This window comes from Erithacus rubecula (genome assembly GCF_903797595.1).
Source record: "Erithacus rubecula genome assembly, chromosome: 6".
In the NCBI taxonomy this organism is placed as follows: domain Eukaryota; kingdom Metazoa; phylum Chordata; class Aves; order Passeriformes; family Muscicapidae; genus Erithacus; species Erithacus rubecula.
The window spans coordinates 10,146,825-10,159,961 of NC_136688.1; the positions used below are offsets into that span (position 1 = coordinate 10,146,825).

The 13,137-nt window shown below is 54.8% G+C and overlaps 1 protein-coding gene across 2 annotated transcripts; it reads left to right on the forward strand.

Moving 5' to 3' along the window:
• Positions 1-253: 253 nt before the first annotated feature.
• Positions 254-6,397, forward strand: LOC306803400 (ras-related and estrogen-regulated growth inhibitor-like). 2 transcript variants are annotated; one of them, XM_079308776.1, is made up of 5 exons: positions 254-446; positions 2,432-2,557; positions 3,902-3,958; positions 4,610-4,683; positions 5,118-6,397. In XM_079308776.1, the coding sequence occupies exons 1-5, from the start codon at positions 350-352 to the stop codon at positions 5,601-5,603; spliced, it is 840 nt and encodes a 279-aa protein (XP_079164902.1). In that variant the 5' UTR covers positions 254-349; the 3' UTR covers positions 5,604-6,397. The 2 variants fall into 2 exon arrangements, with proteins under 2 accessions (XP_079164902.1, XP_079164903.1); XM_079308777.1 differs by lacking the exon at positions 2,432-2,557.
• The last annotated feature ends 6,740 nt before the right edge of the window (positions 6,398-13,137 follow it).

The window sequence follows — 13,137 nt, forward strand, 5'->3', positions numbered from 1 at the left end:
GGAAGGTTTGGGATGGAAGGGACCTCACAGCCCATCCAGTGCCACCCCCCGCCATACACAGGGACACTTTCCATAGCCCAGGTGACTCCGAGCCCCGTCCAAGTGGCTTTGCCGCTTTGTGAGGAGCAGCTTTCCCACTCCGGGAAACTGCGTGCAGGGAAACTGAGGCACAACTCCCGAACCGCCTCCGGGACGGGATGAGCACCGCCTCCGCTGGCCAGCGAGGAGGAGGAGGAGGAGGGCATCAGCCGAGGCTGAGCCCAGCCCGGCCCCCGGGGCGGAGCCGGCGGAGCAGCGCCCGGCGGAGCGGGGAGCGGCGGATCCCGGGGCAGCCCCGGCCGGCTCCGGGATGAGTTTCCCGCGGCCCCTGCGCCGCTCCGTGAGCCTCAGCCCGGCCCGCACCCTGCGCCTCGTCGTGCTGGGACAGAGCGCCGTGGGCAAGACAGGTAGGACGGGGCTCCCCGGTGTCCCCCCCGTATCCCCCCAGCACCTCCCCGGCATCTTCCTGCATCCCTCTGGCATCGCCCTGGCATCCCCCCTGGATTCTCCCTCCGGCCAGAGGGACCAACCTTCCCATGTCCTTTAGAAAGCCTGGACGAGGGACATTCTCCCGATGCCCCCCGGCCTCTGGGTTTTGAGTTTCCTCCCCCTCGAGTTTCCCACATGGACACTTTGCACCGAGGCTCCTTTCCCTTGCCCGAGGGGTCCCCGGCTGCGTGGAGGCCCGAGTTGGACATCAATGACCGGGAGAACTTTCCTAAAAGCCGGACTCGGGATTGGGTTTATCCGGGTGAGAGGAGTTTGCTGCTCCTTCCCAGCGCCCACGGCAGCTCCTCCACAGCCTCGGGCTGTTTTTCTTCAGGAAAACTCCCTTTCCCTGTGCCGTGTTCAGCGCTCTCCGTCTGTGCCTGCTGATGTGGGGGTTTGGGGTACTGTGCTGCGAGCACCTCAGCTCCTTCCTTCATCCCTTTCCTTCCTGGGGATCATGCTTCCCTACTTCCCACTCCTCCATCGCGAGCTGTGAGCACTTGGGGGCAAAGGTGTCCCCTGCAGCACCCAGAGTGCCAGGATTGGGGTCAGAGGCAGGGAAAGCTGTGGATCCATGATCCATGTGGGCACACAGCTGTGCTGCCGTGCCCTTGGGGACAGCGAATGTCCTGCCCCTCTGGAAAAGGGAAGGCATCACAGCAGTGGCACCTGTGCCGGGCTGGAGCCGCTGGAATTGTGTTTCCACGTACAGCAACCGGCATGAACGAAAAATCCTAATTCCCTGATTAAATGGAAGGAAGCAACTCTCAGTTCTCCCTGAGAAATTCTGGAGCTCGGGGTGGGGCTCAGCTCCGGGGTACCGGGGGCGTTTGGCCCCGATGGAGCTGATGGTTGTATGGTGTGTAGGAAACCTTTGGCTCGTCCCCACCCCAAACTCGTGTGTCCCCCCACTGCTGGGCATCCCACCCAGCACACAGCAGATTCCTGGCAGCTTTGGGCTCGTCCTGCGGGTAGCTACGGGGTTTTTGTGCCTCCTCCTTAGGGTGTGATCGTGCCGAGTTAAAAGTTCCTCCGGTTAGGTCGGCTTGCAGCGGCGGGGTTTGTGGCAGTGTGACAGTGACACTGGCCATGGAATTGGGGCACAGGGAGGTAATTGATACGTGGAGCGTGCCAGGAACAGGGAGCAGCCCCCGGGAACGGCAGGCGTGCAGCCTCCCTGAGCGAGTCCCTCCCCATCTGTGTCCCCTGGGCGCTGTTCCGCACGTCCTCCCCTGCCAGGGGACATCGTGTCACCTTCCCCGGGGGCTGTGCCCGAGCCGCCGGGTCCTGCTGCCCGCCAGCCCCCGCGCTGGGGACCAGGACACCTGTCCTGCTGTCCCTGCCCAGCTGGCAGGGGGCATCCCAGGTGATGGATCGAGTGTGGGAGAGGCGAGGAAGGAGCCAAGAGCAGCAGCATCATCGCCTGAGCTCCTGTGGGGAGGACGGGGGAGGCAGCCGTGTCCCCAAGCGGAGGTGACATCTCTCCTGGCCAGGCTGTGACGGAGGGGAGGCTGAAGGTGGATTTCATCCCGGCAGGATGTGAGCGGGCCCCGCTCCGGAGCATCCCCGGGACGAGCTGCTGCATCCATGGGATGCAGAGCCAGGTCGTGAGAGTTGAGGGATGGGAACGACCAAAGGGCAAATCCCATGTGGGCAGCTACAAAAGAGAAAAATAACCCTTGATTCGTACAAGAATTTGGGGGTTTTTTGGAGCAGTTTGGAAACCTTCAGGATCTGGTGACCCGAGACTCTCCGAGCGGGGCTGGGTTTGGGTGCAGCCGCGTGGTTTTAAGGATCAGGGCTGTGTGAATCAGCGGCGGGGGCTGGAAATCCAGCCCAGCTGGGGTTTGTGCTATCCTCTGCTGCTGCTGCCCAGCGTAAACTTTGCCATAACCCGGAGCAGAGCTCTGCCTGCAGCACGTGGAGGGAAGATGGATCGGCGCTGGAGCCGCTCCGCAGCTGCATAAACAGGGCAGCACGTGGGCGAGCATTGGTGCCATCCCCAGGTGCCCAGCCTGGCTCCTGGCAGGTAAATCACCCCTTGGGCCGGCAGCCATCCCCCCCAGCCCACGTTTAAAGCACAGTTAACCCTTTCGGCTCCAAGGAAAGTCCTTCCCGAGGTGACTGATGTTCAGGATGGGGAGAAAAAGCTCCTTATAAGGCTGGGTGGCCGCGGCCGCTCCGCCTGCGGCCGCTTCCCCCACTGGCAGCTCCCCTCGTGTTCCTGCGCTCCAGCCAATTTTTAATCAATCTAATTGGCTCCTCTCCTCATCCCACACCATGTGCTCCAGCTTTGGGTGGTTGCCTGACATATGACACACAATCAGGTGCTTTCTAGAGACCGAGCCTACCTCGTCCTGCTCCCCCCCGATAATTCCATCACCTCTTTGAAGGTGCCTGTAGGTGCCTCCTGCGGGATCCCTGGTTATCTCCCCAGAGCAGCTTGGCTAAATTACCTGCTTTTTTCTTCAAATCATTTCCCTGCTGGGCAGGTTTAAACCCAGAGACAGACTGGAGGGGTAAGAGGATGGTGGAGCCTCCAAAGAGGAGCCAAGCAGGTGTGGGAGGCAGAAGTTCCTTCATCCCTCTTTCCCCTTCTGAGGTTATTCAAGCCTGACCCATGTGAGGTTCCACATTGGTGGGAAAAACACACAGATCCTGATGGGCTTGGTATGTGTCTGTGAGGGCAGGACACCAGCATCATCTGCTGGTGAGCAGCTGAGAAAAACTGAGTTGCAAGGGAAAGGGAGCTCTGAGTGTTGCTGCAGCTTGGTGTTGGCTTTTTATTTCCCCTTGGTTTCTGGAGGGGTTTTCATCACATCCTGGTTCTGGTGAGGTTTATCCTCCTGACACACTCATGGTCTGTTTCCCTTCCTCCTCTCCCTCCTGGCTCTGTGCTTCTGCCTAGCTCTTTTGGGGTTTCCTTCCCCCCTGTTTTTTTCCCCTGTTCCACTAATTTCAATTTCTACTCCTGCTGCCTTTCTAAGTCAGCTCTCAGCCTCTCCACTACCTTTCACTCCCATCTCCATTATCATCATTAACACCTTGAAGCACCTCTTCCACCCTCCACTCCTGCTCTCTCTTCACCCTCCCAACCACGGCTTTCTCCAGAAATTCTCTCTCCAGGCATCAGCACTGCGTTTCCAAAGCAGCTTCCTGGAAAAAATGTTGTGTCCAAAGGCCCCAGGGAGGGTTTTGCCAGCAATTTGGGCTTTGCCTGGCCAGGCTCTGGTGCAGGGATATGCGTAATGAGATGAGGGGGTTTAATTGCCTGAGCTGTGCCTGTTCCTGCTGCTCCTTTGCCCTTGCAAGGAGGAAAAATTAGTCCAGAGGACTGACAGCTCCAATGAGGTTCATTGTGTTTTTTTCCCAGCGTTGACCGTCCGATTCATCACCAGGAGATTCATTGGAGACTATGACCCAACCCTAGGTAGGAAAACTCCTTTTCCTTGGTGCTGTCCTTTTCCAGCTCTGCTCTCTATTCTTCCTCCTCACCCATACAGGCAGCCCTTGAACATCCTGACATCTCCCTGGATCCTGCATGCCTTTTTCCCCTTTCTGTTGTTATTAAGGGAAAATCTATTAGGACAAGCCATCAGATTGCACAGGGAAGTCCTGCAGGCTCAGCCATGGGATCATGGAATCATTTAGAATCACGGGATCACACACAGTCATTTTGGTTGGCAAAGACCTCTGAGAGTCCAACCATGGAACCAACAGTTCCTCTTCAGTTCCTCGAATTCCTTCCCAATCTGCTGGGAGTTGGCTTTTAAGGGACAGGAAGCATTAAGCCCCTGGAGTCTGTGCTCTCATGAATTCTAAGATTTTGTGGTTTTTTTAATTTTCTTTTTTGCATTTGGGTTTTTTGTTTTTTTGGTTTTTTTTTTTTTTTTGAGCACTGATGCCGTGTCCCTGCTGGAATGTCCCAGAAATATCCTCTCCTCCCTTCTCTCCTGTGGAGCCCCTCTCCTTCCCCTGTTGCTCCCACACTTTGGTCACTGCTGCCCTCTCAGCCACCCAGGTGGGCTGTGGCTGCTCCCTGGGGGTTCTCTCACACACCTTTCCTGTGTGTCCTGCCCAGAAATGATCTACAGGCACATGGCTGTCATCGATGGGGAGATGGTGCACTTTGAGATCCTCGACACGGCTGGACAGGTGAGCTCAGCTGGGAAAACACCATGGGACAAGAGCAGCCTGCCAGGGAAGGCAGGCCCTGCTCTTCCACTGGCCTAATTCCTGGTGTCTGGAACAGCATGGTGATTACCTCAGGGAAAAGATGTTTTGGTGAATTTATGTTTAACCTCAGTTAAAGTGTGGCTTTGGGTAAATATCCCCCCATTCCCATGCGGGGCACAGCTGTGCTTCCTGTGCCAGTGGAGCATCCTGGCAGCTCAAGGGAGCGCTGATTCCCTCTATATCCACACCAGGACAGAGCTGATGGCCATCCCCAGCTGCCTCACTGCCTAACCCCCCCCACCCCTGCCCCGGGCACTGCTGTCCCCAAACCTTTCACGGAAACGGCGCCGCGCCCTCGGGAGGTTTCCCGGGGTTGCATTCCAGTGGTGCTTACAGGATCCTGTGCTCTCCAGGAAGAGGACTCCCTGCAGATCGAGGAGAAGATCAAGTGGGGCGATGGCTTTGCCGTGGTGTACTCGGTGACCGACCGCTGCAGCTTCGACGAGGTGATGCGGCTCTGCTTCCTCATCAACCACCTGCACGCCAGCCCCAAGCGCAGCGGCGCCGCCGAGCAGCCGCCCGTCGTCATCGTGGGCAACAAGAAGGACCTGCAGTTCGACAGGATGGTGTCCACCGAGGACGGGGAGAACCTCTCCAAAGCCCTCAAGATTCCCTTCTACGAGATCTCCACGCGGGACAGCTACGAGGAGCCGGTGGCCGTGTTCAGCAGCCTCTACCAGGAGCTGCTCCGGCAGGGCCACTTCTCCCCCGGCTCCTTCAAGAGGAGGACAGTGTCCAAGCTCATGGAGAAGATTCCCAAGATGCAAGCCAGCTCCACCCTGAACTCTGCGGGCAGGAGCCTCAGCTTTAACTCCTTCAGGGACTACATTCCCGAGTGAGCAGCCGGCTCCAGCCCGGCACGGGGCGGCTGCTGGGGCTGTGCCGGCTCTCTCAGGGGAAGGCCAGCGCTGGAGAGGGTGGCACAGGGGTACAAAAGCCTGGGGGTTCTTCTTACAGGGGGCTTTGTGCCAGCAGGGAAGGTTTTCTTCTTCTATCCGATCCCTTTTTCCCTCCTCTTCCTCCGGCACGGCTGCGGTGGAGCCGAGGTGACTCCAGAGGTGTTGGGACAATCCCTTGGAGGGAGGCTCAGCTCTGTTTTGCTGGGGCTCAGACTCAGCACAGACACATCTGGGGGGGCTTCCCCCCTCCCCTGAGCTGGCTGGGTGTGTCTGTACCCCAAATCCAGCACCCACTGTCCTGGAGGGCTGTGCTGGCTCCCGGGCTGGCCATTCCCTGGGAATGGAGCCTGTTTCCTCAGTGTGGCTGGTGAGTAAAACCCCTGGATCCACAAACCCTTCCAGCCCATCCAGGCTGTGCTCAGTAGCATGGACACAACAGAGCTGATTGCAGAAGCTGCCTGCAGGTCTGTCTGTCTGTCTGCTCATCCACTGCCCTGTTCCCAGAGGGAAAATCACCACTGGCTGAGGACTTCTCATTTTGCACAGGGATGGGGCAGGAAAGGCATGGGAAGGAGCCAGGCTCGTGGCTCATATTCCTCCCCTCCCTCTGGGTGTTGGGGGCTGTGTGGCTGTTCTGGGACCCTGTGGTGTGACTCCCCTGTCTCCCCCTGTTGTGACTGACCCCATTGTCTGCTGCCGTGTCCTGTGACAATAAAAGCCGAGTTCCCAATGCCTGTGGGGCTCCCAGGATAGGTTATTTTAGGGAGCTTAAAGAAAGGCATGCACGATGTGAAATCACCCTTAAATTAGGGCTGGCATCCCCTTATCCTCCCCCTGAGCCCTGGCACCATGCACCCTCCTGGCTCCCTCCTCCCTCCACTTATCCCACCTCCCCAGCCTGCTCCAGAACCCATCCAGACACCCTTTTTCCTCCTACAGCTCCCAGAGTTGTTCCCTGGTGCTTCTTGTGTCTATCCAAGGGGTTTCCCTCCAAGGAAGGGAATTCATTCTATTCCATTTTTCTTCATTTCTTCAACACCCACATTCTCCTGTGGGGGGAAAATAAGCCCCATCAAGGAGCTCGGCCAGGAAAGCAATTTGGGGCTGCTCCTTCTCAGCACCTTCATTAAAATCTTAATTTTATTGAATTAAATTTAATTTAGTGAATTCAAATTTGCTCAGGGCTCTGTGTATGGGCAGAGCTCAAATGGGGGCTGGACAAGGGCAGGGTGAGGGGGTGGGGAAGGTATTTTTAGGGGGTTTAAGGCATTCCCAAGGGAGCTGAACACTGGGAGCTGGGTTGGGGGTTTGTGATCCTGCAGCTGGAATGGATGTTGCTGTCCTGGCTGGAGAAGAGCCAGTTTGGGAAGTGCTGGGATGGGGAGAGAAGAGCTCAGGAGGGATTAAACTCCACTGGGCTGCTGAACACACACTTGAGCCTGTCAAATGAAGGATTTGGGTGCCCTCATTCCATGTCACTCAGTTCCCAAATATCCTCAAGGCTTGTCCAAGGGCATGGATTTAGCTGCTGGCTGGAGCCGGGCATGACGGAATCCCACAATATTCAGCAGGAATTATTCCAAGTGATGGATGAGACAGGAGCAGCTCATAAGCAGGAAGCCAGGCCAGTGCTGGAACAGCATCCCCAGCACTCCTGGCAGTGGAGGAGCCCTCGGCACAGCCAGGATCACTGTCCTGGAGTAACCCCAGCCCTTTCTCATATCCCGAGGAATCCAGAAGGCTCCATGTGGTCACTGCTGCAGCCCCTCACCAGGGCTCCTGGCCCTGCCTGCTATAATTAGCACCAAACCTCATTAGGAGAGGCAGGGGCAGCTCTTGAGGACTGGTAATTGCTAATTACTGGAAGCCTCTGATGGCTCTCCAGGGGCAGTTTCCTCTCCCTTATAAAGGAAGGTCTGAGGATGCAGCGTTTGTTGGGGTGGGGAGAGGTTTTGGAGGGTGGGAGGGGAATTCTAGGGGGCATAAATCCTAAATTCCTGTGGTGAGAGGTCTGCAGGGGTTGGGCAAAGAAGAAGGAGGAGAAGGAAGAACAAAAACAAGAAGATGAGGAGGAGGAAGGTCTGTGCCTTCCTTGGAGCAGAACCTGAAATTTCAGAGCCCTGGGCAGGTGAGTCCAAGGCAGGTCCCTGGAAAGGAGATGTCCAAAGCCCCTTGGAGGGCACATGTGGGTCCATGGGATGTGGGACCTGCAGCCTCTTCCCTGCCAAGCAGAATAATGCCACTAAAACAACATTTCAGGGGTGTTTGGGAATGGAAGTTGGGAATGGGGGCTGAGGTTTGGTTTGCCTTGGAGCCCTCCCAAAAATCCCACAACTGTCCTTGGGGAGCACCAGAGAGAACTCCCCCAGGGAATAGGGATTGATGGACCCAGGGTGTCCCATGCTGATCCCCTGGGTGGATATTCCTGTGTGAGGGAAGTGCCACCTGTCTGATGTCCTGAAGGTTGTCCTGGGTGTCACCTCTCTGGGGACAGCTGGCTGTCCTGAAGGTTATCCTGCCCTGCACCTTTCCAGTCTGCTGTTGCTCAGCTCCACGGAGAGAAAAGGAACAATTTTGGTCTCATCATTATCCAAACAGCATCTCCAGGGCCGGGATTGAATTTGGCAGTGGGCAGGGGCTGCAAATGTGCTCACCAGATTTCTGGGAAGCTTGAGAGAGGCAGATGAGGCAGAAATGTCCTTTCCAAGAGCTCCCTCACTGTGCTCATCCCCAGCAGCTCCCTGCCATGCCAAGCCCCCCAGTTATCCCCCTTTGTCCCCTCTGTCAAGGGGTTTCCTGGAAAACCAAAATCGTGGCCTGAGGATGGGGGGTGCAGCTGCTCTCTCTTTGCAGCCACAGCTTTTATCATCAGTTGTGCCTTGTTTTAATTAACAAAAAAAAACAAACAAAAAAAAAAAACCAAAAAAAAGGGGAGGGGGTTGAGGCTTTTTGAAGGCTTCTCCTGGAGGAGCAGCACATGGATCTGGCCTCACCACAGCCCTGTTCCTGAGGAGAGTGGAATTGTCAACAGCCCTTTCCAAGCAGGTGCTGCCTCCAGAGATCCCAAATCAGCACCCTCAGCCCATTCTGAGGGATTTGAGCTTGGAGCAGGAACACTGAGGGTGTCCAGCTGCAGCAACATTCCCTGGATTTCAGGTACCTGGACTGGGTTTGGAGGTGCAGGGGTGCAGGTGCCCCTCGAAGGGGGTTTTCCTCAGCACAGCAGCTCTTCTCTACCCAGATTAGAAATTTTATGGAATATTGTGCATTAGGAACTTGGGTTTGGTGTCCCCAAAATATCAGGCTTTGCCTGATGGGAAAAGGAGGGTAAGGGGAACATGGTGGGGGTGTTTCCATCCCATCAGTACCAGCCAAAACTGGCAGCTGGAGCTGGCCGCTTTCCAGCTAGAACATTATCCATCCATGGATTCTTTCAGGTGCTCCAGGCTGTTCCCCAGCCTGCCCAAAATCTGTTGCTTGACATGAGATCCTCTTGAAAGCCTGGATGGACACAAAGAGCCCTGAAATCCAGGCTGGATTCCTGGTTCAGGGGACACAGCTGGGGTGGGAAGGGACAATGGTCTCTTCCAAGGGCTGTTCCTGTTTATAAAGCCACGTTGTCAGTGCAAGTCCTGCTGCTCGTTTTTTTGCTTTATAAAAAGCTGTGGAGTTCATGAAAATCTGGGAATTGCTTTCCAGGAAGAAATCTGGGCTGAGATTTGGGGATTTAGGAACCCCATCACCCTTTCTGCCTTTTTTTTTTTTTTTTTTTAATCTGAGCAATAGCTCAGCTCCAGTGAGGTGCCCAAAGCTCCCTAAGGCACAGAGAAATCCAGCACAGCCAAAGGCTTTTGCTGGCCCTGAAAGGCAAGGCTGGGAACTGCAAGGGGAAGGAAAACCCAAGAAGAAACACCCACGATGGCACACTAGCAGGTTTATTCCCAGGATGGATTCTGAAGGTATCTTTTCCCTTTGGATAAACTCTGGGAGGGCAGGAAGATGGGATATCCATGTCCAGCCACATTGCCAGCTTCAGGGAATTCCCTCTGGTTCATCCCTGTGTCTCCCAGCTTGCAGAAATCATGGATAAAAATTAAGAGTTTGGAGGCTTTTGAGGTGTTCTGGGGTCCATTCCCATGAGGAGAGTTTTGGGATGAGGCTGCTTCCCACTGGGGAAAATGGGGGAGAAATGCCAAGTCCTGGAGACACTTTACTGCTCCCACCACTTCTGCTTTGCTCCTGGCCAACCCACACAGCTTTCCTGTATTTTTTTTCCTCTTTAATAATAATATTTAAGAAACCCCAAACCAGAAACCCCAGGAGGGTCTGGCTGGGAAGCTGCAGCTGTAATTGCTGGTGCTTAAAGGCTGTAGGAAAATATTGATGAAAAGGGCAGGGCCTTCCCAAGCGCAACCCCACAAAAGTGGAAAATCTCCCTTTTTCCAGCAAGCCTGAAAGGTGATGACAACTCTGGAAAGGAGTGTGATCCACAGGTTATGGAAGCCTCTTTTAGGGGACAGTGATCCTAAATCCCAGTGGGAATAACCCTTAGCTCCTGTTTTCTGGCTGTTTCACCAAAAAGCTTGGATTCTCAAGCTCTGCTTATGGATGCTGGTGAGCTAAGAGTTTGCAGCCTCCCATTCCATCCCTCCCTGGACACTGCCCACCCACAGGTGCCACATCCCATATGGCCCAGGGAACCTGGAGGGCTGGCAAATCCCAGAATCCTGGCATGGTTTGGGTTGGGAGGGACCCTAAAGCCCATCTACTTCCAACTCCTCAGCAACCTTGGAGCTTGGAAAGCCCCACTGGATATGAAAACAGCAACCTCAAGGTCTTTTCAACCCTGAAAAGTCATCAAGAGGGAAAAGATGCTCCATTTTGCATAGGAGGAGATGTTAAAATGTTTAACAAAAAAAAAACCTCTGAAAGCAGAGGGGCAGGACACCCTTCTGGAATCCAGGGAGCCACCCCGAAATATTTTTTTTCCCTGTGGCCATTCAAGGCTAAGTGGTTTTTGTTGGCAGTGGGAGGAAGATGAAGGGAGGTTTCACTGCTCGTGGGAGCCAGTTCATGCTGAGGATGTGATAGATCCATTCCTCCTCCCAAAAAACAGGAGTTCTGGAAGGGTGGGAGAGGCCACAGCCAAAACCCCGGGGCCATGTGCAGAGTTGGGGGGGCCCCAAACTTGGCCAAATATTGAGTTGATAAAAGCTCCAGCAGGATTTTTCCCTGGGATTTGAGCTGCTTTTTTTAAGAAAAGGTTTTTTAACCATCCTCATTTCCTGCTATCCCACCTAGGCTTGGCCTCCTGTCCCTGCTGATCCCATTGCATCTGCGCCATCCCGGGGTTTCCCTAATCCCACCTTGGGGGCCCCTCTGCCATTCCATGGATGTGGTTTAATCTTGTGCCATGTGACAGAGCTTTGCCTTCAGCTGCTGCAGCCAAACAGCCTCATCAGCTGCCCCCCTCTCAGCCCATTTTGTGGTGGGAAACAGGGAATTGCCAATCCTTGGGCAGCTTTTGTGGCTTTTGGGTGCTGCTGTCGCATCCCTTTGTCCCCCTTGGACAGAGGATAAAACCTTCCTGCTGGACCAGAATCCTTGATCATCCCAAAGATCCCTTTTTTGCCTCTCCTCTGCCCTCTTCTGCAGGTTTTGCAGCAGAACTGAGCTCTTTCTGGGGCACATGGATCTATAAAGCCTCACAAGAAATTCCATTGGCTCCAGCTGATGCTATGGGTGAGCATTTCTGAATCACCACAGGTTTATTCACTTCTACTTGTTCTCCTTTTCCAGGTCATGGGGAGTATTGGGCCCCTCAAGTGCCTGTAACACTCCTGGTGGAAGGAACACCCCTCCTTGCTTTTTTTTTTTTTTTTTTTTTTTTAATTTTTCTCTTTATTTTACCAAGTTTTGGGGTCCCATGCATCCATCACCTACAGCTTTGATGTAACTTCTAAGGACTGCATTCCCAGGGGATCCCCAGCCCCTCTGGGATGGATTTTGTGGTTTCCTAGCTCATATCCAAGTTTATTTTATCTATTCTCCTTATCCTGGATCTGCATCCTCTTCCACTCTGAGTCCCTTCTTGTCCTGATGCTATCCACCATTTTCTCCTCCATCCAACACTGGATATTGTCCCACCTGCAACGAAAAGTTAATCCTGGAGAGGAAAAGCCCCATCCAGGGGCTTATTTGGGCCATAAATGAGAATTTTCCTAGTGGATTTGGCTGTCCTGGGATTCTCCTGGAGCCTGGGGTGAGCAGGGCTTTGGCCTTGGGATTGGTGAGGTTTTGCCTGGATGCAGGATGGGGAAACACTTTTAAATCCCAAGTGTTTTATATCTTGGCAGCCAACAGGTTGTAATATAGCTTAGAAAACCCAGGTCTTCCCTGATCACCTGTAGACATGGTGAGATGACTGTGGGTGGGGACTGGAGCATGGAAAAATTGATGGAAGTCTCAGATTTCCAAAGTTTTTGCACTGGTGGGGATTGCAAGTGTCCTGGGAAGTGGCTTCCCTGTGGTTTTGGGTGCAGGCAGCACCATTTTGGCAGCCCTGGAGTTAATCTAAGGGAGGGTCCAGTGTCTCATGTGAAGTAGAAACAGGGATAAAACCCCCCAAAACTGGATAACACCAACAAAAGCCAAAGCAGGAGAACGAGAGGACTCAGCATTCCCAGGGACTCCCATCCACGTGTGGATTCACAGGTGTGGAGTGAACACTCAGTCAAAGCCACCTCAGAAAACTGATTCCACTTTAAAATGATTCCCCTGTGGATAAAAGCCTTTAAAAAGGAATATTTTAATGTCCTGCCCCTGCTGGGGATGCAGCCACCTGCGGCTACGTGCGGGCTGCAGGGGAGCGGGCGGGAGAGAGAGAGGGAGGGAGGAGGGAGCTTGGCTTAAGTAACGCTCCTGGGCTAGTCTGGATCAAGTTCCTTCGGCTCCGGACGCGGCCAGGAGGGAAAATTGCCCTGGGAAAGAGAAGGGAAACCTACTGGTGGTGGGAAAAGCATCGAGGACACTTCGTGGGCTGTGACAGCATCTCCGAACCGGCTTTTAGGTAAGAGGGTGACGCGGGAGTGGCTGTGCTGTGCCAGCGGAGGTGGTGGCACCATTCCCAGCCTGCCATCGGGATAGAGGGACAACCCAGTGCCACCCCACGAAGGTGTCACCACAGGTGACCCCTCACCTGGAGGAACAGGGGGTGCCCGCTCCCTCGGGCTCAGCCGGCGCCCAGACCCTGCCCACAGGCGCTTTTGCTCTGCGCTTTATCCAAACGCTTTCCAGGGAAGAGAGGGGATGGAAAGAGGATGTTGCATGCTCTCCTTTCTCGACCCACCCCGGGATGTTCTCCTGCACCCCTGGCTCTTCGCTGCCGCTTCCAAAGCGAGCAGGGAAGTGATGCCAAACCCCACGGAGCAGCGGAGGCTGGAGCCGATTCCCACTGCCCGCGGCCCCATCTCCC

What these genes read in the sequence shown, in the direction of transcription:
- LOC306803400 (XM_079308776.1), top strand. Translation starts at nt 350, where the DNA reads ATGAGTTTCCCGCGGCCCCTGCGCCGCTCCGTGAGCCTCAGCCCGGCC. An exon ending in GAGCGCCGTGGGCAAGACAG is followed by an intron (nt 447 to 2,431) that starts GTAGGACGGGGC and finishes AACCCGGAGCAG; the next exon opens with AGCTCTGCCTGCAGCACGTG. An exon ending in TCCTCGACACGGCTGGACAG is followed by an intron (nt 4,684 to 5,117) that starts GTGAGCTCAGCT and finishes TGTGCTCTCCAG; the next exon opens with GAAGAGGACTCCCTGCAGAT.